General features: G+C 40.5%; 2 protein-coding genes across 2 annotated transcripts; one reads left to right on the top strand and one right to left on the bottom strand.

The window, feature by feature from the left end:
* The first annotated feature begins 13,603 nt into the window (after positions 1 to 13,603).
* LOC148027466 (pentatricopeptide repeat-containing protein At1g15510, chloroplastic-like) lies at positions 13,604 to 17,449 on the top strand. Its single transcript, XM_087689180.1, has one exon. It carries the CDS (start codon positions 13,857 to 13,859, stop codon positions 15,939 to 15,941), a length of 2,085 nt encoding a protein of 694 aa, XP_087545306.1. The 5' UTR covers positions 13,604 to 13,856; the 3' UTR covers positions 15,942 to 17,449.
* Positions 17,450 to 21,659: 4,210 nt separating this feature from the next.
* LOC148027465 (uncharacterized) lies at positions 21,660 to 26,656 on the bottom strand. Its single transcript, XM_087689070.1, has 3 exons — positions 25,994 to 26,656; positions 25,438 to 25,495; positions 21,660 to 21,882 (listed from the first exon to the last, which is right to left on the bottom strand). Exons 1-3 carry the CDS (start codon positions 26,601 to 26,603, stop codon positions 21,660 to 21,662), a joined length of 891 nt encoding a protein of 296 aa, XP_087545196.1. The 5' UTR covers positions 26,604 to 26,656.
* Between the last annotated feature and the right edge of the window lie 307 nt (positions 26,657 to 26,963).

The following is a 26,963-nucleotide window of genomic DNA, read 5'->3' as shown; positions in this document are numbered from 1 at the left end:
GAAGAAAAGTGAAGTGTTTGGGCATTTCAAAACTCTTAAAGCTATGGTTGAAAAAGAAACAGGTTTGCAAATAAAATGCCTAAGGTCAGATGGAGGGGGAGAGTACCTCTCAAATGAGTTTGCAAGGTTCCTGCAGGAGCATGGCATAAAGCAGCAATATTCATGCAGTCATACCCCACAACAAAATGGAGTTGCAGAAAGGAAAAACAGGCATATTGGAGAGGTATCTCGTGCCATGCTCAATGAAAAAGACCTGCCAGATTTTTATTGGGCTGAAGCAGTTGCTACAGCAGTCTACATAATGAACAGGACTCCCACTACAGCAATACATGGAATGACTCCAGAGGAGAGGTATACTGGTAGGAAACCAGATATTTCTCATTTGAAAATTTTTGGTTGCATTGCCTATGTACATGTGCCAGATGAGTTGAGATCCAAGTTGGATCCAAAAGCTGAGAAGTGCATCTTTATTGGTTACTCTCTGCAGCAAAAAGGGTATAGATGCTATAACCCTTCTATTCGTAAGTTTACAGTGAGCAGAGATGTTGTTTTTGATAAGATGAGTAGCTGGTATAAACCAGTAAATGTGATTGATGATGTAGATGCACAAAATGGTAATGCTGCACAGAATTCACAGCAGCAGTCACAAAATATTAGTGGACCTGGAGCGTCCTCTAGCAGTGGTTCACATTCTTCGCCATGGATAGGCAGATTGAGATCAGGAGAAAGCCCTGGATGAAGAAATGGATGCCTTGGAAGCAAATGCTACATGGGAATTGGTACCTTTGCCTAAAGGTAAGAATGCAATTGGCTGTAAGTGGGTTTATAAGGTGAAGCACAATGCAGATGGTTCTGTGAACAGATACAAGGCAAGATTAGTAGTCAAGGGGTATGCACAAACATATGGCATTGACTATGAAGAAACATTCAGTCCGGTTGCAAGGATGGCAACTGTAAGAGCAGTCATTGCTATGGCTGCATCAAAGGGATGGTCTTTACATCAGATGGATGTAAATAATGCCTTCTTGCATGGTGATTTGCAAGAAGAGGTATATATGGAGCAGCCACCAGGTTATGTGCATGCTATTCATCCTGAGTTTGTTTGCAGGTTGAAGAAAGCATTGTATGGCTTGAAGCAAGCACCTAGAGCATGGTCTGACAAGATAGGACAGTATCTTGTTACTATTGGCTTTCAGATTTCCAAGGCAGATTTCTCACTTTATGTGAGAAAAACAGAGAAAGGTATTATGCTACTTGTCATTTATGTTGATGATTTGATTATGACAGGTGACAGTGATGAAGATATCCTTCATGTGAAAATGCTATTGAAGCAGAAGTTTGAGATGAAGGATTTGGGAGAGCTGCGTTATTTCTTGGGCATTGAGGTGATTAGATCACCAAGTGGGATACAGCTCTTGCAGAGGCAGTATGGATTGGACATGCTGTCCAAATATGGGATGACAGGCTGTAAGCCTATTTCAGTTCCTTTGGAGCAGAATGTGAAGCTGAGCGGAGATGCAGGTGAGCTTCTGGAAGACCCTACTATGTACAGACGCATAGTAGGAAGCTTGATTTATATGACTATTACCAGGTCAGATTTGAGCTATGCTGTTGGATTGGTAAGTCAGTTTATGCAGGCTCCAAGGAAACCGCATTTGGATGCGGCTAGACGCATACTCAGGTATGTGAAGTCCACATTGCAGTATGGACTATTTTATGAGACTCGGGTTTAGATACAGTTGCATGGATACACTGATGCTGATTGGGCTGGTAGCATTTCTGATAGACGATCTACCAGTGGATATGTGTTCTCTTTTGGGAGTGCTGCAGTCACTTGGAGCAGCAAGAAACAGCCTACAGTTGCCTTGTCGAGCACAGAGGCTGAGTACAGGGGTGCAGCAATGGCTGCATGTGAGGTAGCTTGGTTGCATAAGCTACTTTATGATATGCATCAGTCTACAGATGGGCCAGTTGTCATTTATTGTGACAACATGAGTAGTATACACTTGGCAAATAACCCAGTCTATCATGCTAAAACAAAGCACATTGAGGTGCATTATCACTATGTGCGAGAGAGGGTTTTACTAGGTCTTATTGATCTAGTTTATGTCAGCACAAAGGATCAGGTAGCTGACATATTTACGAAGGCATTGGGCACAGAAAAGCTGCGCAAGTTCAGAGACCTGCTTGGTGTGCAGGAATTGGGATTGAGCTCGAGGGGGAGTGTTGAGATATCGAGCTCCACTCGTGATACGCCAGGGTGACCGTTGTGTATTTATGTCACCGACTTGTCAGTTGCAGATGCGGTTGGTACACCGCCCATGAATAATAGCTACATGATAGCTATCCTTATCTACTCTAGTTCGTGGCTCAGTTAGTATGCCACCTTAGTTAGTTCAGTTTGGTTTGAGACCCATATATAGGGTTCTTCTATTTCTTTGTATAAGAGTTCTTTTGGCTTACACAACTAAGAAGAGGAAAACTGTTTTCAGCCTCCACCCTTGTGTGTATTCCCCCATTGTGCAAGCAAGAAAGCTACAAGTGAGACTCCTTCCTTCTCTCCCACAATCTTGACATCCCTCTCTCATTTCCCTATTATGTTTTTGTCTCTCCCCCCTCTCCCTCTCCCTCTCTCATTCCCTCTCCCTCTCCCTCTCTCATTTTCTCTCTCTTCCTCCCCCTCCCTCTCTCATTTCCTCTCCCCCTCCCTCTCCCTCTCTTTCTCCCTCTCCCTCTCCCTCATTTCTTCTCCCTCCCTCATTACATACAAATTATACAAAAAATAAATAAAAAAGAGAGAGAATACACTCTCCCTCTCTCATTCCCTCTCTCTTCCTCTCTTTCTCTCTCATTTCCTCCCCCTCCCTCTCCCTCTCTTTGATTTCACTCTCTTTCTCCCTCTCCCTCTCCCTCATTTCTTCTCCCTCTCTCATTACATACAAATTATACAAAAATTAAATAAAAAAGAGAGAGAATACACTCTCCCTCTCTCTCATTCTCTCATTTCATCCCCCTCCCTCTTCCATTTCTTCCCTCTCACTCTCCCTCTCTCCCCCATTTCCTCCCTCTCCCTCTCTTTTTCTCTCATTTTCTCTCCCTCTCTCAATATATATACACAAATTATAAAAGCAAAAGGGAGAGGGAGAGAGAGAATGCACTCTCCCTCCCTCTCCCTCTCCCTCTCTCGTTTCCTCCCCCCTCCCTCTCCCTCTCTTTCTCTTTCTCTCCCTCTCTCTCGTTCTCTCATTTCATCCCCCTCCCTCTTCCATTTCCTCCCTCTCCCTCTTCCTCCCTCTCCCTCTCCCTCTCTTTCTCTCTCATTTCCTCTCCCTCTCTCAATATATATACACAAATTATAAAAGCAAAAGGGAGAGGGAGAGAGAGAATGCACTCCCTCTCTTTCTCTCTCTTCCTCTCTCATTTCCTCCCCCTCCCTCTCTTTCTCTTTCTCTTTCTCTCCCTCTCTCTTTCTCTTTCTCTCCGTCTCCGTCTCCCTCTCCCTCTCCCTCTCTTTCTCTTTCATTTCCTCTCCTAAACAAGCAAAAGAGAAAGAGAATTAAACCCTAAACAAGCAAAAGAAGGAGAGAATAGACTCACCGATGAGATATGGCGAGGATTTGGCGGCTCCTCTTCGCGATGAAGGCTCCTCCTCTCCTTCCCGAACAACTACGGTGGCGGCGGCGGCAAGTCTTCTTCCTCTCCTTCTCTCACGACGGTCGCTCTCTCCCTCGCTCTCGCTCTCCAAGAAACAGCACCTCCAACATAGGTGAAAACATAGCCGGAAGTGGACTTCTTACTATCTGCATGTCCTGCATAATCAGAGTCAGTGTACCCCACGACTCTTGTATCCTGCCTGCCATAGCATATGCACATATCTGCAGTGCCCTTCAGATATCTCATGATACCCTTCACGGCATCCCAATGCTTCTTGCTAGATGTAGCCATATAGCGTGCCACAACACCAACTACAAAGGTAATATCTGGACGAGTGGTTATCATGGCATACATAAGATTGCCCACTGCGGATGCATAGGGAATCTTGGCCATCTCGGCCCTCTACTCATCTGTCTGCAGACAATCAGCCTGTGATACCTTCTCATAAGAAGGCAATGGACAACCAATAGGCTTTACGTCCTGCATGCGGAAGCGCTCAAGGACTTTATGAATGTACTCCCTCTGTGGCAAGTAGAGGAGTCCCTGATGCCTGTCCGCCTAATGTGCATACCAAGTATGTGAGCGGCCTGTCCCAGATCTTTCATCTCAAAGCTCTTCTTGAGCTGAGTCTTAAGAGCATCTAGCTCATCATGAGCTTTCCCTGCTATCAGCATATCATACACATAGAGTACCAAAATCAATAAAGAACCATTACGGGCTTCCTTCGTGTAAAGACATGAATCCATAGCACTCTGGCTGTAGCCCTATGACTATATAAAGGCATCAAACTTATGATATCACTCCCTAGGTGACTGTTTCAAGCCATAAAGACTTTTCTTCAATTTGCACACTAGGTGCTGCCTGCCAAGTTCTGCAAAGCCCTTAGGCTGCTCCATATAAATCTCATCATGCAAGTCCCCATGTAAGAAAGCTGTCTTGATATCCATCTGGTATAAATCCAAGTCAAGCTGAGCAACCAAAGCTAAGACTAAGCGCAGGGTGGACATCTTAACCACAGGAGAAAAGACCTCGTAAAAGTCCACACCATGCTCCTGCTTAAAACCCTTTGCTACCAATCTAGCCTTGTATGCCAGCTTAGGGTGTCCAAGGGTACTTTTTAGCTTGTATACCCACTTGCATGGCAAAGCTTCTTTCCCATAGGCAAGGAAACCAAATCCCAAGTGTCATTCTTATGCAGGGAGTCTATCTCAGACTGCATAGCCCTCTCCCAGGAATGACTGTCACCCCTGTGCATAGCCTCATCATAGGTGAAAGGCTCTCCTACATCTGTAACCAAGACATAATGCATCGAGGGCTGAAATCTATCAGGTGGACGTCTGTCTCTAGTAGACCGTCTCACGGCAGGCTCTACTGCCTGCCCAGCTGCCTGTCCAACACCCTGACCATGAGCATCTGATGCAGCTGTAGGCTGTCCAACTGGCTGTGCAGGAGCTCTCGGCTCCTCCTGAAATATGACCCTATGGATCTCAACAACTCTCTCAGGCTGCCTATGCATTTTGTCTTCATGGAAGACTACATCATGACTGCGGATGACTTTCTGCGCCTACGGATCCCAGAGACGGTAACCCATCTCGCATGCATCCCCATAACTAAGGAAAATGCATTTGACACTCTTGGGATCCATCTTACTTCTCTTGTCCCTGGGCACATGGCAAAATGCCTCACATCCAAAGACACGGAGATGCGCATAAGAGGGAGGTTTTCCAGTCCATACCTCCTCTGCAACCTGGAAATGCAAACCACTAGAGGGTGATCTGTTTATGACTTGCACAGCTATACTAACTGCCTCAGCCCAAAATCTCTGTGGTAGGCCTGCATGGCTAAGCATACTGCATACACTCTCCTGGATGGTTCTATTCATCTACTCGGCCAAACCATTCGGGGGGGGGGGGGGTGTAGGGGGTGGTCAACTGATGCTTAATACCCCTCTCATCACATAACTGCTCAAAAGCACGTGAGACATACTCACCCCCATTATCTGTCCTTAGGCATTTTATCCTATACCCAGATTGGTTCTCAACCAATGCAAGCCATCTCTGAAACACAGCCAAGACATCCGATTTCAGCTTAATGGGATAAGCCCAAACTTTTCGTGAAAAATCATCTATGAACGTAACAAAATACTTTGCACTACCCATAGACTGACAAGGCATGGGCCAACAGACATCCGAATGTACCAATGCCAAGGGCTCACTCATGTGTGGCCTACCAGACTTCTTATGCATAGACCTAGTCTGCCTGCTATAAAGACAATTCTCACATGAATCAAAACATGCATAATCAAGGGGCGGTAAGTACTGCAAACCAGAAAGCATTTTCATTCCCTTCAAAGACATATGGCCCAAACGGGCATGCCAAAGAGATACGTGTGGGATAGAACCCACAGACAAAACATGATCAAGGGAAGAAGCTGATACAATCAAGGGGTAGAGACTGCTAGCCTTTGCACCTCTCGCAATCACAAGTCTGCCACGAGTGATCTTCCATGCAGAGTCTCCAAAACATACATGATATCCTGCATCATAAAGCTGTCCAGCTGACATGAGACTGCATGTCAAAGCAGGTACATGATGTACATCCTGCATAACAAAACTGCTGCCAGAAGGAAACTGCAGCCTAACATCACCAATGCCCACAATATCAAGAGAGTTGTCATCACCCAAGCGCACAGAACCGGAAATAGTACGGTATGAATGAAACCACTCTTGGCAAGGTGTCACATGAAAGGACACACCTGAGTCCAAGAGCCAACACTGTGCATACATAGAGTGTATCTCTGTCATCTGCGAAGCACTAGAAGAATCTGCTAGGATATAATCATCATCATCAACATTCTCAGGCTGCATAACATTGATCTCTTCAATTTTAACACTGGACTTTTCAGGTACTATGCTACGATCAGAAGACTTATCATGCACTTTGTCTTTCCCCTTATCTTTGCGCCTTTCATTACGCAATTCATGGCATTGTGGCCTAATATGGCCCTTTTTCCCACAATGGTGACAAGTAACATCTGCATTCCTACCACGGGATTTGCTATGTGACTTCCCACGAGACTTGGACCGAGATTTCTGAGAATCCCGTCCACGGCCACTACCACTGCCATGCTTTCCATATCCATCATTCTTGCCTCTAACTGTCATAGCATGAGACACACGAGAGGCATCCAAATTCTTACGGTTAACCTCTTCCTGCAGAAGAGCACTCTCAACATCAGATAATTTCAAGGTAGCAGTAGAGGCACATAATGCAGTGCGGAATACATCCCATGACTCAATAAGAGTACCAAGCAAGAAAAGAGGAGTAACATCCTCTGCAAAAGTGATGTCCTGCGAAGTCAAGTTCTTGAGTATAGCATGGAACTGGCTCAAGTGAGCAGACATAGTCACATTCTCCTTCATGCGCAGATCCATAAGTTGCTTCAGCCAATACATCTGACTCGCTAGACTTTTCTTGTCATATAGATTTTTTATCTTTTCCCACAATTGCCATGCACTCTGTTCTTCCTCAAAGACATTATAGTGAACCTATTCTGTGAGAGATAATACAATAGTGGACTTGCATAACTCATCAAGCTCAAGCCATTCCTCATCTGGCATAGTTGCAGGCGGATGCCCGCTTAACCTCAAAGGTTTGATCTGCGATTTCTGCACCAACGTATGCTAAATCTGGCTCTTCCAATAAGAGTAATTCGTACCATCAAGCTTAGTGATGTTGAAAATAGCATGATCAGTGGACGAACTCGCCATAATGCAGGCTGGAAGACTGTAGACAGTTCAAAACTGCTTGCTATTTACCGCTAGAAAATGACAAAAAAATCACCAAAATCGAGGAGAAATGGTGAAGAAAGTGGAACCAAAGCTGTTGCCCACCAAGTACTAGTGAAAATACATCATTTCAAAGTGTTTCAGCATGAAAAATCCATGTTAGTCCATACATATATGCTTGCTATAATAAATTTTAGATTTCAGTAAAAGAGAGCTAACAGTGCCAAAATCGGATCCCAAGGCAATCAGATACTGCCAAGACCAAAGCCGGCATCATGCGGGCATAACATAAGCATATGACGGTCGATAAGCATGAATCCAACACCCAAGTATGTCATACAAACATCTGCCAGTGAGTAGGCACACCCCCCAGGCAACGGGGCAAAGTGTTCCTGCCACTACCAAAACTTGACACAAGTAGGTGTCAGTTCACAAAGATACGGATCCAAAACTGAGACTTAGCTCATAAGCATACAGTGAACCAAGACATATGATGTATCATCCCAAAAGGTAAGAAGTCCCAAAGTCTCAAGTGTCTGTAACTACTCAATAGCATGTAATAGCTCAATGCATAAAAGTACCACTTGCTCAATGTCTGCTAAGCATTCAAAAATGCTCCCACTGGCACAAAAGAAGTATGTATGAGCTCAAGAGCTCAAGCCAAGGCAAGACACATTGCCAATGACATAAGTCCAAGACAATACATTAATAGTACATCCCGAACATGTAGGCGGTAGAGCATCCGTATGTAGCATCCATAAGCATGTAAGACATCAAGTACATCCCAAAATACAACTCTGGCAAGCCAATAAATAGCTCAAGTAAGCCTCAAGCTAAGACCGAGCTCCAGTAGCAATAGGCTCCAAACAATGTAACTAGCATGTAGTAATGGCATAGGCTAAGCATGTTAAGACCGGTCAGACATAAGCAGCATACATGCCATAAGTACATCCAAGACGGAGAATCCAAATGCTTTGCAAAGCGAGCTCAAGCTCAACCAACGATCCTGAATCAAAACCAAGCTCTATGTCGAGCCCCAAGTGTCAATACATCACCATATATGCCCGAAACATAGCCCGAAAAGCATAGGCATAAGTATACATGAGTAAAATGACTTCAGCCCAACTGTGTACAGCAGTGATTTACTGTTCAAAACTGAGAATTTCAGCACCAAAATCAGCTCCAAATGGTTGCCAAACAATAGGCATACATTCCCCTAACATCCCAGCATCAAACGGGACCAACCGAGCATCAAATGACAATGCCAAACAAGCTGTAGCATCAAATGTCAGTGTAACACTATCATAAACCTATGCCAACACATCAACCATCAAAACCAAGCATCAAAGCATGTTCATATGCCCGAAATGGAGCCTTTCCAAGTGCCAATGGAGGGGGGAGCTGCTGTTGTGACTATCAATGTTGAAGACACATATGTGAGGGCTGCGCGATTCTGCCAACTATAAATGCTGATCCTTGGGATGCAAAAAATGGTGGCCAAGCTTCGGAGGGGTCCGATTAAAGCCAAGGAAGGCCTCAAACAAGCTCCAGCAAGTCTTGTTCAAAGGCAAGTGAGATATGAAGCAAGGGAGCTTCAATTGTGGCTGCCCCAATATTGTTTAGGAGAGAGAGAGAGAGAGAGAGAGAGAGAGAGAGAGAGAGAGAGAGAGAGAGAGAGAGAGAGAGAGAGAGAGTATTGAATCTTCCACTCCATGTACTAAAATCAGTGAAGATAATAAAATGAACATAGATTTAAATCACCATATTGTTGATATCTTGCACTCCATGTCTTAAAATGATTATTATAACATAATATAGATACTCATATTTTAAAGTGTGTTGGGTAGGTGTTCTCTATATAAGTCCAACATCGAAAACTCCACTATTTCAAAAGCTGAGATAGAGAAACACACACACACACATGTAGACACAATTTTTGCCTATAAAACCAAATTATTGCACAAACTCAAATCAAAATACGAAAACTTTGCATCCAACATGAGACTCACAAAGAGAGAGAGAGAGAGAGAGAGAGAGAGAGAGAGAGAGAGAGAGAGAGAGAGAGAGAGAGAGAGAGAGAGAGAGAGAATTGAATCTTCCACTCCATGTACTAAATTCAGTGTAGAAGATAATAAAATAAACATAGATTTAAATCCGTATTGTTGATATCTTAAGATGTTAATATCTCCCATTTCATGTCTTAAAATGCATAAGTTAAAATGTTTATTCTAATCCAAGGTAGATCCTCATGTTTAAAGTGCGTGGATAGGCGTACTCTCTCTCTACCCCCACACTTGCGTCAAAAGACCTTCTCTCCCTCCCACCCACCTCGTCTCTCCCATACTTGAATATCTAGCTCTCTCTCTCTCTCTCTCTCTCTCTCTCTCTCTCTCTCTCTCAACTAAAAACAACTAAAAAGTTAATTAATATATATAATTGTTAATTAATATATATAATTATTATAAATATAGACATATATTTATAACAATAGCAATCAACATTAACACTAAAAATTGTTATTAAACAACAATAACAATTACAAATATTAACTTAATAACTAACAATAACAACAATAATAATAACAACAAACATATAACTATAATAACAAAATAACTAGTCAAAATATAAAATTAGCAATAACAATAACAATTAACATTGACATCAATATTAACAATTAATCAAAAATAATAATTGATAATAATAATAATAATAAATATCAACTTTATAACTAATAACAACAACAACAATAATAACAACAAACACAATATAATAAGAATAAAATAATAATAGCTCATCACAATGATAATTAATAACTAATAATTATTAATAAACTAATTAATAAACTAATAATTATATATCTATAACTATAGTAACAAAATAACTAATCACAATCAATAAGTAGCAATAACAATAACAATTAACATTGACATTAACATTAGCAATTAGAATTAATCAACAATAATTAATAATAATAATAATAATAAATATAAAATTAATAACTAACAAATAATAACAACAACAATAATATAATAATAACTATAACTAACTAACAAATACATACAATATAATAATAAAACTATACAAAAACAACTAATAACTTAGCTAATAACCATCTTATCCTAATGTTAATCTTAATATTAATGTCAATCAACTAATAATTATCACTTAAATTAACTATGCTCTACTTAACAACTAACTAAGTAACAAATACAATATAACTACATAAAAATAATTAATAACTAATAATAATCAAATAAAATAATTACCATTATTATATTTATTAAATAAATTCAATAACAATAAAAGAAAACTAATCAAGTATTAAAATTAATGAATTAATACAATATAAAATTTAAATTAATTAGTTTTAATAATAATCTATATCTATAACAATAATAACAAAACAACTAATCAAAATCAATAATTAGCAATAACAATAACAACGAACATTAGTATTAACAATTATAATTGTTATTATTATAATATAATAATATTATATATTGTAATATCATAACTATGATGATGATTATTATTGATAATTAAAAAATAATAAAAATAAAAATATAATATAATAATATTAACAATATAAAAAACCTATATAATATAATACAATATAACAACATGATAATAACTATAACTAAGAAATACATACAATATGATAACTATATAGAAACAACTAATAACTTAACTAATAATAACAGTTATATCTATACTCTTTCATATTTTGGCTCTTTCTTATGATAATATAAAGTATAGTTCAATCTATAATATAATCTATATTCTATAATACATATCTATAACAACAATAACATCAACACTAACACTAATATTAGTATAATGCATTATTACATTTATATCATATCATAGTATAATTATATTATATTTATAACTATTATTATTATTATTATTATTATATCTATCTATCTATATTTATCAATATTTGTACTTATATCTATATCTATCTATAATCTATAATAATAATAATAATAACAATAAACCATAAACCAATATAATATAATACAATATAACAATAATAATAAATAACAATATAATATAATATAATAATAAGAAACCATTTATTATTTTATTAATTATTAATTAGCATTAATATTAATAACATAACATCAACATTAATATATTATTATTATTATTATAGCTATCTTCTATATCTATCAAAATCTATATGTGTATCTATAATCTATAATAACTATAACTATAATAATTATTATATTATATTATATGTTATATAAATATAATGTAACATTAATATTAAAAATAATTATATTAATTAACTATTATTATTTTATTATTGATATTGATAATTAACAATAAAAGTAATAATAAAATAACAATAATATCTATCTATATTTTGTAATCTATATTTATCAATATGAATTATCAATATTTATATTTATAATAATGTGTACTTTATAGATATATAATAATAAATAATAAATTAATAATTTATATATATAATATATAATATATAGAGATGATTAATGTATTATATATAAATATAATGCAATAAAATAACAAAACCAATATAATATAACACAACATAACACCAACAACAATAATAACAATAACAAAACAATATAATATAATAATAAAAATAATATAATATAATATAATAAGCAACCATTAACTATTAATTAACATTAACATTAAGATTAATATCGTATCATATTATATTATATTTATAAGTGCTACAATATTCTACAACCTATATAGTATATAGTGTTACAATCTATTCTACAATCTCTTTATATAATATATAATATAATAATAACTAATAATTAACATTAACATTAATATCATATCGTATCATATTATATTATATTTATAACTACTACAATATAGTATAATGTAATGTAATAAAATAATATAATAACAATAATAATATAATATAATAAGTAACCATTAACTATTAATTAACATTAACATTAATATCATATCATATTATATTATATTATATTTATAAGTGTTACACTATTGTACAATCTATATCTATATCTATATATCTATATAGTATATAATGTTACAATCTATTCTACAATCTACAATTTATAAGTGTAATAAAATAATAATTATATAGTATAGATTAATCTATAATATAATAGATCTATCTATATTCTACAATTTATATTTATAATAATTTATAATCTAGTTATCTATATCTATAAATCTATAAAGTATACATTAGTAAAGTAAATAGTAATAACATATATATTAACATTAATGTACCGAAAACACACACACATACACACACACACACACATATTAACCTGTATCTATATCTTATCTTATCCTTATAAACTATAAATATAAATATAATAACTAATTCATTCATAATTAAAATCAAAATCAATGATCAATGACAATGACAATGTTCCAAAATAATAATAATATATAAGCCACCATTAACTAAACTATTAATTAACTCTAACATTAATATTAATGTTAACATTAACATTAATATTAATATCTACATTAACTTCAAATATTAATGTCATAGAGAGAGAGAGAGAGAGAGAGAGAGAGAGAGAGAGAGAGAGAGAGAGAGAGAGAGAGAGAGAGAGAGAGAGTCGCGCCTAGCCCTCGCTTGGCCCCCGCCACACCACGCCTGGCGCGTGCGCACGTGCACACACGCACACGCACACGCACACGCACACGCACACGCACACACACAGAGCTACACTTTCGTCAGCGTGCTCCTCCCCAAGTAGAAACCTGCGTGCCCCAAGCTTCCACGAGTGCTCATTCTCCAAGCGTAAACCTGCTCCAAGCTTCCACCTGTATGTCCCAAGCTCCCCTCGATAAAAAATGAGATCAAAAGTCAGAAAATAGATGAAGAATAGAATTACTCTAATCATGACAGAGAGGATGTGGAGCATTAAAGCTACCTCAACCCCTCAACCATGCATGCAATTCAAATTCAAAATGGAGGTTTAAGAAGAACAATAAGCTAGGGGGAAGAATGAAGGTTCGAGAGATAACCGAACGTCCAACCAAAATTAAAAAAAAAAAATCAAAATGGAGGTTTAAGAAAAACAATAAGCTTGGGGAAAGAATAAAGGTTTGGGAGATAACCGAACCTCCAACCAAAATAATAAATAAAATAGATTCAAAATGAAGGTTTAAGCTGGGGGAAAAATGGATAACCGAACCTCCAGCCAAAGTAAGAAAGAAAATAGATTCTGAAGAATCTGCGCGCATCACACATGTCCAGGCTCTTCTGTGTACGAGTCACGATACTCGTCTCGTTGGACTCCTTCTCTATGGGGCTCCCGACGCCCGGGTGCGCTGAACAGACGTTGGATGGCCAAGAGCGGTTCAGAAATGCATGCACCACAGCTGCTGACATTCGGATGGTCGTAGTTTTATGGAGCACAACTCGTAGCCACAGCTGAGTTGATGAATTTAGTGTATGCAAATTTCAGGGCAGCATACAGATTGACGAGGCTGATAGGGGGTGGCGATCGCTGCCTCCACAGTTTCTCCAGCATTATGGAAGAAGATCACAGTGTAAAGACGGTCTGCAAGAACGGTCGCTTGGCTGATGCGTTAGGTTTATTGGATCTTATGACTGACCAGGACATTCAACCATCTCAAAGCTCATATGTGGCCATTTTGCAAGCCTGCACAAAATTGAAAGCTTTGTCAGAAGGCAAAAGGGTCCATCAGCACATTGAGAAAAGTGGATCAACGGCCACACTTTCCCTGTGGACTGCCGTTATCAATATGTACACTCAATGTAGGAGTCTTGCTGATGCCCGTCTAGTGTTTAACAATATGTCAGAAAAGGACTTGCTCTTTTGGAACATTATGATTGCAGCATATGTCAAAAATGATCAGTGTGAGGAGGCGGTTGAACTTTTTCAACTGCTAGAAGAGGAGGGAGTTAAACCAAATGCAGCAACTTTTGTGAGCATCCTTAAAACGTGCTCCACACCTGCACACCTCAGTTTAGGGAAAGAAGTTCATACTCACATATTGAAATCAGGAATCAGGATTGATATTTTTCTTGGCAATACACTTATTGCTATGTACTCAAAATGTGGTAGTTTAGAAGAAGCTCATCAAGTCTTTAATGTGATGCCAGAGCGGGGTGTAGTTACATGGACGGCACTGATTTCTGGGTATGCGAAGCATGGTCAGAATGATAAGGCCTTACAACTCTATGGAGCAATGTTACGAGATGGTGTACAACCAAATGAGGTAACCTTTGTCAGTGTTCTCAATGCTTGTGCTGGCTTAGGAGACATAAAACAAGGGATGCTGATTATTGCAGACATCACAAAGAGTAGAATCAAGATGAACATTATTGTGGAGAATGCACTTCTTGATATGTATGTCAAATGTGGTTGTCTTAAGAAAGCTCAAAGTTTATTTTTGAAAATGTGCAGAAAAGATATTGTAACATATACAACAATAATTGCAGGATATGCTCGCACGGGTGATTCTGATGAGGTCTTTAAACTTTTAGGGCAAATGGAGCGGGAAGGTTTAAACCCAAATGAGGTGACTCTAGTGAGCATATTTAATGCATATGCCAGCCTAGGAAATCTGCAGGAAGGAAAAGTAGTGCATGCTTACATGTCTAGGAGAGGAATGAGGGCAGATGCAAGTGACTTTTTAGGGGGCTCCCTGGTTGATATGTATGTCAAGTGTGGGAGTGTGGAGGATGCGTGGCAAATATTCTCTGTTCTGCCAAAGAAAGGTGTAACTGTTTGGAATGCCATGCTGGATGGATTAGCTCACCAAGGGAATGTTGTAGGGTCTATGAAACTTCTCCAGCAAATGGGATTGTCGGCAGAGGTTAATCCAAATGCAGCCACCTTCACGATCATCCTGAAGATGTGCGCGAATATGGCTGCAATGGAACATGGCAAATATGTTCACGACTGCATTATCAAATCTGGACTTGATACTGCTGACTTTGTAGGGAGTTCTCTTATTGATATGTATTCCAAGTGTGGCAGCATTGTGGAAGCCCAACATGTCTTTCAGCAGTTCCCAAATGGAGATGTTGTATTATGGACTGCAATGATTTCAGGGTATGCACAGCATGGGCAGGGATTTGAGGCCTTGCAACTTTCCATTCTGATGCAAAAGGAAGGTGTGAGATCGAACCATATAACTTTTGTTGGTGTTCTATCTGCTTGCAGCCGTGCAGGTTTGGTAGAGGAAGGTTGCTACTACTTTGATAGCATTGCTCGAGACCATGGTGTTACACCATCAGCAGAGCATTATGCATGTATAGTAGACCTCTTGGGGCGGGCAGGGTGCCTAGACGAAGCAGAAATTATCATCACAAAAATGCAACATGCACCTGATGCTGTGGTCTGGCGAGCATTGCTTGGTGCCTGCAAAGCTATTGATGATATGGAACGGGCAAAGCGTGTTGCAGAACACGCTGTGAAGCTGGAACCAGAAGATGAAGGAGCATTGGTTCTGCTTTCAAACATCTATGGTGCAACTTACGGAATGGATGAATGAGCATAATGAAAAGGCCAAAGACTTTTTCAGACCTTTCATCTAATATGGGCTGGGTTCAGGTAATGGTGATCTTTGGTGGAAAGGCAACATGAATTTTGAGGTGACAGTGCTTACATCTTTTTGGATCTTCATTGCCTGTGTACATTAGTGTACATCTTCTAATGATACCACTTGGTTTATCACCTTACATTCAGCCTTACTCCTCTTTTCTCCCTCTCCTTCTCTTCTCTCTTCTGCCATCTTCCCCTGATACTTCCTTCTTCCATCTTCTTGATCCTCATCTTGCATGCTCCATATGAGAAGTATTAGAGTGGTTCCAGGTAAGCCTTGTGTTTGAAGCTAGCGACTTAGTTGGTTGGAGATTTCTTTGGAAAGGAGCATCTTCATCGTAGCTATTCAATAAGAAAGTGGCCAAGGATTGTCCCTTTTCCCCATTTGTGCTATTGAATTGTGTTTGGGAAGGATTTCAATACTAAATACATGATACTTGACTTCCTAGAACTATGGCTTGGCTGTGCTGTCTTGTGAAAACCTGTTTTGATGAAAAATAGTAGCATACCTTACCGTAGATGGAGTTATAGGGTGGCTCAATAGTTGAGTGGAGAAGATTGGATGCTATCCTGATTCCAAACATGCTGTTAGCTCATCTTTCATGGATGAAACCTGCAATTTCTGTAGCCCAAAAGAAAAGAATTGCCATCTCCAATCTTGTGCTCACACACACAGAGAGAGAGAGAGAGAGAGAGAGAGAGAGAGAGAGAGAGAGAAGAGAATGGAGCTGGATTGGTCGATCTGCTGCCTTGCACACTGCCTGTGGGGTGTCCTGCCATAGTCTGTGCAGCTCGTGAAAACCCGTTTTGATGAAAAATAGTAGCATACCTTACCGTAGATGGAGTTATAGGGTGGCTCAATAGTTGAGTGGAGAAGATTGGATGCTATCCTGATTCCAAACATGCTATTAGCTCATCTTTCATGGATGAAACCTGCAATTTCTGTAGCCCAAAAGAAAAGAATTGCCATTTCCAATCTTGTGCTGTGAGAGAGAGAGAGAGAGAGAGAGAGAGAGAAGAGAATGGAGCTGGATTGGTCGATCTGCTGCCCTGCACACTGCCTGTGGGGTATCCTGCCATAGCCTGTGCAGCTGATTGTGAACTTGGCTTTGTGCACCACCTGTGCACCCCTATCGCCCCTGTGCACATCTGCTGCTCCTAACGTGTAGCTGTTACCCTGCATGCAGCTCCAGACAGAGACAGACAGAGAGAATCTGACTGAGGGCGACTGTTCCTGTCCTGGATGGTCTGGTGCTGCTGTGTCCTGCAGTGTGCAGGGGCAGGGGGGTCAGATCTTGTCCTCCTGTGTGCAGCTGTGGGGCATCTGCCTCTGACCTGCGCAGCTGCTGCTTCACCCTATTTTGTGTGCTGTCAGAGCTCGTCCTGCAGGCCTTCTGAGCACAGCAAATAGAGGGAGAGAGAGTGAAAGGCAATGCGAGGGTGCCTGCAGAGAAACACAGTGAGAAAGAGAGAGAGAGAGAGAGAGAGAGAGAGAGAGAGAGAGAGAGGCAGGATTGAACGGGATGTTTGTTTCCCTATGACTGAGCTGAATAATGCTTTCAATGATGCAGTGGTGGACGCCTTGCAGCCGGCTATGAATGAGGAGGAAATGGTCATGAATTCCATGTCCCGACATGGAATGTGTTGAGCCCCTTGTCAAGCACTTCAAGTTTGTTGAGGCCTCCCTGTTGGGAGGGACAAATGCATTGCCTTTGTGGGGAATCGCAAAGATTGCCTTGTACTTCAGCGATGGATCACACTTTGTCCTATGCTCAAGTAGTAGGGTAGTTAGACGACTCTCAAGACTTGGATTGGGAGCATTTTTTGGAATTCTCTGTTAATAGATATGTCAATTCATGTCATCACTTATAGGTTTTTTGGTGGAGAGAGGAGCTGGTGCTAGTGCCTTCATAGTCAGTGACTCACATTGGTTCTGTACTGTCTCATCTTGGTATATGGATTCCATTTCCCAAGCATTCATCCAAGTTATCTTCTTTTGCAGTCTTTTCTCTTTCTTCTCTCTTCTGTCTTGTGTTCAATAGTCTATTTTAGTATATGTATATGCTTCCATTGCTGCGTCCACTTCTGACATGGTATTAGACTGCAGGATCTCTGCGCCCGCTAATGTTTTTTTGTTGATTACAGGTATTTCCCTTCCATTTGCTGATCAAGCAACATATTGCTGATTGCATACAAGCTTTCTATGGTCCACTACTGCCTATGCTTTGTCTATAGTATCCTACGTTTTCAGCTTGTGACAATTGCCTGCCTTGTAATCATCCTCAGTTTGCTGCATTTATTGCTCAAATCAGCCCGTGTTTTGGTTTCCCAACCCTGATTGCTAGGTGGGTGATTGTGTCCACATGTCATTTTTACTGTTTCTGGCATTTTCTGGTTGTGTTTTCGCTCTCTTGCAGTAGTCGCCCTTGTGTTTTGATCAGATTTTGGTTTCCACTATGTGTGAACACTCATTTTGTGCAATCCTTGTTGTTGGTTTGGCTATATTCTCTCTCTATATACCTTCTATCCTCTTATCTTCTCTTTCTATCCTCTCCAGATGGCTCTTCTGTGCACTTCTACTAATGATAAGTTACATGGCCCTAACCATCTAACTTAGAGTGCGGCTATGAAAGCCTAGTTTATGTAGAAGCAGTTATGGTATATTGTTTGTGGAGATATTTTGCATCCTTAGTGTCCTTTTCTAGTTCCAGAATATTTTGATGAGGACAATCATGAGGAAGTCGTGCTTACATGGGATAGGGATGATGTGCATGTGTCATGAGGACATGTATTTTTGCAAGCCTCATGTAACATGTGGATTAATTTTTAATTACATATCTAAGTAAATGTTGCACATGTGGGGTGCAATTGAGGTTAGCGCACGTTAATGAGCTTGTGACCCGAGAAAATGAGCGGATATCAAAGGCAAAAGTTGCAGTTAGTTATATTGCACAGTTACTAGGTGGTATCCGGTGTGAGTTATTGACCTATGTTATTTATTTGGCCATAAGTATTAGTTTTTGGTGACACTAGTGTAAAGATGTGCTAGGGTTTACACTGAGGAAGCATAGCATGTATGACTAAGACTGAAACACAAAGTCTCAAATAGAGACAAGCAAAACTCAAACCCTAAATGCAAAAACTCAAAACTCAAATATAGAGACAAACTGAGAGAGAAGAAACATTGAAGTGAATGAATGCTATAAAGAGTGTACAAAATGCCCAAGGGTAGGGCAATGTAGTGCTGGAGAGTGACGTCCACCGGAGATGGATCTCAAGTGCTATGACCACTAGTTGGATTGTCAGAGTGTGGAAAATACCAAACATTGATCATCAGAGTATCAGGGAATTGAGGTGACAATAGAAGAGGGGTTTGCCGATGTAGATGGCCTGCTGGATAGCAAAAACATAGGTACTACAATAGTTATGCGGTGGAAGAGATGACAGTAGCTTGTCACCTGGTTCTAGATGCTGAAAACGCAGGGTGCGATGATGACGTAGCAGATGGAGCTCTCCAAACAACAAGGCGATGTATGAAATAGGCTACCTAGGGTTGGATATTGATGCACTGTAGTTGGTATGATAGTGTAGGAGAGAGAAAAACTAAAAATGCAGGTACCTAAGGAGAGAAAATTTGCACTATAGCTATTAGGTGTAAACGCAATGGACAGTGATGAGAGAATATCAGAGCGACATCCAAAAAACCAAAACACAATATTCATAGGAGAAAGATCTTGGCGACAATTGTCAGTTGGTGGCGATAGCAACCAATTGTAGGCGACAACACCCAACTGTGGGCGATCGCTCCTGGGACCTGGTGACAGCAGTAAACATGCAAGGAAGATTGGAATCATACGTCAGATAGTAGCAGGTGGCTGGTGGAAGCTTTGACTACGATGTTCTCTGCAAACGGGATGTGGGTAGCAAAGATACGGTTCCTAAGATTTGCAAAAACGAGATTGAGGGAGAGTAGTGGGTTGCATGCATATTTATAGAAAGTTTGGGTATCCAAAATAGGGTTTTGTATGTGGGACACAATAACTCTTTGGGATCGTGTTTCTGTTTAAAATAAGAGGTTTTTTTCATTAATTAAGCATGTTTTAGGGCTGTTTAAGTCAAATTAATACATTTTTAGCTCAACACCCCCTCTTAGGGCTAAAATTGAGCCATTGAGTCACTGTGCCTCGAAGCACAGGAATATAAGAATGGATTGTTTCACTATCTTCATACAAGCAAAACAATCCTATACACTACTAGGATAAGTGCCTAGGGATTTTGAAGTGTGTGCGCAAATCATATTGAGAATATGTGGAGAGAGAGGCAAAACAGGTAAGCAAGCAAAGCTATCATGCAAGCATAGGAAAAGTTGCGCCTTTGGAGATTGCTAAGTGCAATGCCACAATTATGGTGGATCTAGAGTCGACCACTTCAAGGGTGATTGAAAAGGGATAAATGTGCACATATGCATGTTTACATGAACAGAATGTCAATGCATGGGGTAATGCAAAGGAGGATGCAAATATTTATGCTCATGCAGAATGCGATGCAATGATGCCCTTGGACAGAGGAGAATTGTTCACTTGCCCAAGTGCTCTTTTACAATCATGTCATCTTGATAGTGGAGATGAAGTTACAAATGTCCATAGTAGAGAATACATATTAAATAAATGTCTAAACATATTAGGTTATAAACATCATCACTATCACTATCAAGAGAAGGAAACTGCCCCCTCTCAAGCTGGAAGGAGAAGTAAGAGGGAAGCATCCTCTTCTTGTCAATCTGAAGAAGTAGAGGAGGGTGTATCCAAGCTGATCCGCGGTAGAAGATATTGGAGAACTGGTCGGTTGACTGCCTTGGTTAAAATATCTGCAAAGTTGTTGCTTTGACAGCACACTCTAGGCAAATGGTGCCTAGCTCAACTTGTCCTCTGGTGAAATGGTAGTGAACCGCCATGTGTCGTGTCCGAGGGGAGATGATAGGATTGCCCGTAAGGGCAATGGCACTCTGGTTGTTGCTTGCAATAGACAATTGTAGGTGATTCTCAAGGGAACTGAAGTGCAGCTAGCAAGTTCCTCAGATAGATGGCCTTTGTAGTTGGGTTTCACTCATGCCTACGCTCACAGAGGAGTGTCGGTGATCTTCAGTAGGATATTGGGGCACTTTTTACTCTTCGTACGAGAGGTTTTTTCCCCCAAATTTATTGCCTTTATTTTATATGCCTATGTTACACAGTTTTGGGCACTTATTGTGTTTGACACACTTCAGGTGTGAACACCCTCTTACAACCCTAAGGTTTAAGGGTTGTACTTTGTACTTGCACCTTATACTTCAGATAATTGCATTGGGTGTTGTGCTCTCACTCTCTATTGTCTACTCCACTCTCAGCTGAGCTTCGATCTCTTCCTGTTCTCACAGTTGGTATCAGAGCTGTGTTAAGCTCAGTCTTCTCTCTCTTTACTCTGCAACCAGCAGCAGGGTCCAGCTTTGCTTGCCTTAACCTGGTCAACTGCTCGTTAGCACCACCTGCTGACATTTGCATTAGAGGTCGCCACCTGCCTCAGGAGTCCCTGTCAGTTGCCTCACCCTGTCCCTGCGACCTGCAGTCTGTGCCACCCAATCAGCCAGCACCGCCTCCACATGCGCCAGATCTAAGCGCCTGCTCGTCAGTCATCTGTGCAGCTCCACTATCTGCACTGCCCTGCAGCCTGTGCCCTGCACCTCGTCCAGCTCCTGCGCCCGCTTGCCCCTGTGCCTTGACCTGCCCCCTGCGTCCGAATGCTCTTCCTCCTGGGCACCACCTGTAACCTGCGCCCGTCTGCTCGAGATTGTGCCAGTCCCCAGTGCGCCACTAGCACAGGCCGTCGCCTCCACATTGACCTCCAGTTGCTGCCTGTCAGCTCAGAATTGGAAGTTCAAGTTTTTTTTCTAATTTTTTGATTTAGATTCACTTCTGGGGAAGGGGCTTGTGCCCGGGCAGGCAATGTCAGCTTCAATACGTGTCTGGAACACGATTACTGCAGAGATTTCTTGGCAAGTCAGTCAAGAAATTTGGGGCTTTTGGGTATTGAGCAAACATTGGTACATGTAGTACAGCTCCAGTCTGAAATAGACTGATTTTGAGCATTTTGGGACAAGAAAATTTGGGGATTTTGCATCTACAGTGCTGCTGAGCATTTATTGCACCTTGTACTGTGTGCATTTCAGACAGTTTTGATAGAGTGTGCTTCAATTTGTTAATTACAGCAAATTACTTGCTGTAATTAATGGAAATTTTGAGATTTCCAGGTTGGTCGAGCTTGGGACATTGCTCTTTTGCTCTCTGATCAGCATTGTTTATCATGGCAAATCAGGGAGGTTATGTATTTACTTATGTATCCAAGGAGGATAGGTTGGATGGTAACAACTATTCACTCTGGTCCTTCATGATGAAGAATGTGCTGATTGCAAAGAATCTTTGGGATTATGTCAGCGGTGAATAAGTTAGGCCCGGAGTTGTGGCTCTTGCTATTTCTCCTCCAGGAGGACGTGGACCATGGGAAACTCAACATGTTTAGCCTACTCCAGCTCAGCCACTTCCCTAGAGATCAGCAATACAAAAGGCATGGGATACAAGGGATGCACAGGCTTTGTCGTTGATTGCATTGGCAGTTCAACGGTCTATTATCCCCCACATTTGGTTTGCAGCTTCTTCACGAGAAGCTTGGCTGACCTTAGAGCAGATGTTTGCTGGAAAGAATGAGACCCGCATCTCTTTCTTGAAGAAAGAGCTTGAGACAGTGAAGATGGATGAGGGTGATTCTATGCAGGATCACCTACATAAAATTTAGGACTTACGTAAGCAGCTTATGAATGTTGATGAGTATTACTCAGATGCACAGTTGATATCTACTACCTTGAATTCATTGCCGCCCTCGTACTTGGCCTTGCATACGGCCTTGTGTTGGGATAAAGGCCTGTTTAACCTTTCGTGTATAGTACACACACATTTTTTAGCTGTACATGTGAATGCACCCTTACGTGCCCTAAGTATAAATACATTTTATTCTTTGTGTACCAACATTGTTGGTACACTCATATCACATCGTACTTTCACTCTACTCTCTCTGACTCACTCTCATCAGCTGTCACACTCTCACGCTCACTCCTTGAACTCTTGCTGCATCTAGTTGAGCTCCAATAACTGGTATTAGAGCCCAAGGTTTGCACGCTTCCCAAGTGTGGGAGCTTTCGCTCAACCGCTAAGACCTACGGACTGCTTATTGTTTCAAGCGTTCCAAGCCAAGCACTAATGGCTATCTCTCATATAGCCGACGCGCCATCGATCCTACGAGTGTAGTGAGCTTACCTTGATGCCGATATGAGTTGCCTTCTCTCTTGCGCACTCTGGTAGCTCCACGATCCTAGATGCTAGCTCAAGCATGCTCAAGCCTCCTCCATCTCCAAGCTCCAACCGCCATAGCCGCACGCGCAAGAGAAGGAAAGAGGAGAAGAGAAGAGGAGATGGTGAAAAGCTTCACCCTCTTGATCCCTCATTTCCACTCACTCACTCCCTCATACTCACAATCACTCCCTCTCTGAAGAGCACACACAAGCAAGGAGAGGAGAAGAGAAGAGCTATTGTTGGGCACACACCAAAGAATGAGCTTCCATTCACTTTTTGAACTTTATATATACAAACCCTAAAACCCCATGGGCACCCATCCTTTTTTACATGACTAGCCATTGTTGCAGGGTCCCTTTTTCTAATTCCCTCTTTTTGCTTCATACCCTAGGCCTATATTCGACTAATTTTTTACAGGTGGCACAGGAGAGAGCCTGGCGTTTTTTTACAAGAGTTTTTGGAGTTTTTGAGGCGCCTTTTATTTAAAACTACGCTATTGGCCCCGGCTTAGCTTTAGAGACCGCCTGCGTGTCCTTGCTCATTTTCCATCTTCTTTCTGCTTTTTCATTCATCCTTCCGCCTTCTCGGCTTGGGGTTAACATTACCCCCCTCCAAGACGGGTGCCAGTCCCATGGCACTCTTGTCGACTGTTGGTGTTTAAGAGGCAGTTGGCAAAGCAGTCATGTGAGGACAGGGCAACGTGTAGACTCGGATGCTCGTAGAAGTGTGGTGGTAAGGTTGGTTGGAGAAGTCAAACGGATAGCGAGTGGTTGATGGGGGCCTCCGAAGTTGGTGGTTGGGCGTGATGGTGATGCTTGGAAGGACAGGGTGTGGTGCTCCACCTAAGGAGGAGGGTCATAGTTACCAGGAACGGGGAACGGGAACGGGACCCCCTGGAATGGGGGGAACGCCCAAAGCGAGGGAACGGTATATATATATATATATATATATATATATATATATATATATATATATATATAGAGAGAGAGAGAGAGAGAGAGAGAGAGAGAGAGAGAGAGAGAGAGAGAGAGAGAGAGAGAGTCAACACTTGTCTTAGAATCTAGAGAGAGAGATCATATCAACCATAAATTATAATTCATGAAATTAGACTCTAGAGACATAATAATCAAGTTTCAACTTTCAACAATAATAAAGATTCAAAACATTGTAACTAGCAATGGATTGTCGCATTCATAATTCAACATTGTAATCAACAATGTTGCATAAGTTCAACTGGCAACAAGTGTGCATTGCAAAAACTATATATATATATATATATATATATATATATATATATATATATATATATATATATATATATATATATATATATATATATATATAGAGAGAGAGAGAGAGAGAGAGAGAGAGAGAGAGAGAGAGAGAGAGAGAGAGCCAACACTTGTCTTAGAATCTAGAGAGACAGATCATATCAATCATAAATTATAATTCATGAAATTAGACTCTAGAGACATAATAATCAAGTTTCAACTTTCAACAATAATAAAGATTCAAAACATTGTAACTAGCAATGGATTGTCGCATTCATAATTCAACATTGTAATCAACAATGTTGCATAAGTCCAACTGGCAACAAGTGTGCATTGCAAAAACACAAAATATGCACTAAACAGTAAACTTTAAAGCCTAAATAGTAAAGATCCAAGTTACAAGAGCTCCAATTTCCAAGTCAATACTCTAAAGTTTCAAAAGGCTAGCTACTAAGTGCTCTGATTCATGGAAGATGGCTCCACTGTGCTTGAATGCTCATCTTGCTGAACAACATCCTGCCCATCATCGTCACCATCATCATCATCGTCATCTTTTTTCCAACATATAAAAGAATCAGCCTTTGCAACTGATGTACGAGCTAGCAAGCGAAGATTGGAGCTCACATAAACTAGATCATTCGTCTTCATTGTACCAAGACGATTTCTCTTCTTTGAGTGAATGTGATTGAATGAGCTCCATAGTTGCTCTAAACAAGAAGATCTAATTGTTTGGCTAAGAATACGAATAGCCAAACTCTGCAACTCTGGAGCTTTTGCTTCATAGTCCTCCCACCATAAAGCAGCCCCAGTATTTGTCCTGTCCTCTAGTGCATCCTCTGTACCAAACATCCCTAATGTTTGCCGATATACAGAGAGCTGATTTTTAATTTTGCGTTGCATTTCACGGCTAGGATAAAGCCTTGCAAGCAATGTGTTCCAAGCCTTGACCACCTCAAGGTCTCTTTCTTGCATATTTCCTTGAAACTCAGGATTAAGCACATATGCTGCAGCATGCATAGGAGAGTCATACTCATTCCATCTGCTGATGCATAACTCCTTGATCTGCTCATACCTATTTGCATTTGGTTCCAAACTCTCCAACCTCTCAATCATGCGATCCATACCTTCATAGATCTTCCCAATGCATGGATCCATGCCATCTGCAAGCCTCAACATGTGCATAATAGGATCAACCATTTGGTTGGTGCGATTAACCTCATCCCAAAAATCTCTATCAGAAACATATGCATTACATAACACAGCAGTAGCAGTGGCAGCCCCAGTCCAATTTTCATACTCATCACTAGCAAATAGCTCCCTAATTGCACCTTTGCAATAGTGCAATCGACCAAGCATAAGAAAGTTATATGCAAATCGTGTATCTGAGTATTTAAGAAGTTCTTTGTCACTTCTCTTGCGAAACTCAGCATGCAAGTACTGATGATTACATATAAATGTGATAATCTTGTTGCCTTTCGCAACAAGAGATGCAATCCATGGCAAGTCCCCAATATCCTTCAACAAGTTATTCAAGCAATGCGCCATGCATGGACTAAAGGTGATATGTGGATACATTGCCATTAAAATGTTTCCTGCTGCCCTGTTTGTAGGTTCACCATCTGCCACAAACTGCACTACATTTTCTGCCCCAACAGCCTGTACTGCCTTGCACCACTCGGATGCCAATACATCTGCACTCTTTTCAGTCTCTGAAGCATCATGACTACCAATGAAGTATACATCTCCACGAGAATATGCAACAACACCATGTATGGACTTATGGCGTGTGTCACTCCATCCATCTGCTATCAATGTCACTCCATTTCTTGCCCATTGATTGCGAATATTTGCTGTTGCAATCTCTATGGCTACTTTCTCCTTTTGAAGCAATGTAGTCCTGATAGTTTCTGATGAAGGGGGCTTATATGTGGGTCCATACTCTGCAATCTTTGTCACCATATTTAAAAAATAAGGTGACCTGGCTGATTTGAATGCAATATGGTCATGGTAAAAAAAGCGTGTCACTGCTGCATCTGTTTCCTCTTTTTTCTTTGGTTCCCATGAAGTGTGCAATGAACTCTGTTTAGCACCACGACCTGTTGCCATTGATGGCCCACGAGAAGGCTGCGTAGCCACTAATCTTGGTGGTCTTCTGCATGAAGCACCATGCCCTGCTGGTCTTGGAGTCCATGTTGTTGGATCCACTGCTATATTTGGCGTCCTCCTGGCATGTGAATTCCCCATAGATGTGGCTATGCGGTCAAGTAACTCCTGCCTTTTCTCAATTGATACATTGGTGCAAAAACGCATCTCTTTCCC

Source organism: Lygodium microphyllum, chromosome 12, assembly GCF_053477565.2.
Source record: "Lygodium microphyllum isolate KBCC chromosome 12, Lygodium_microphyllum_v1.1.10, whole genome shotgun sequence".
Lineage (NCBI taxonomy): Eukaryota > Viridiplantae > Streptophyta > Polypodiopsida > Schizaeales > Lygodiaceae > Lygodium > Lygodium microphyllum.
This window is presented reverse-complemented; position numbering and strand designations above follow the sequence as displayed.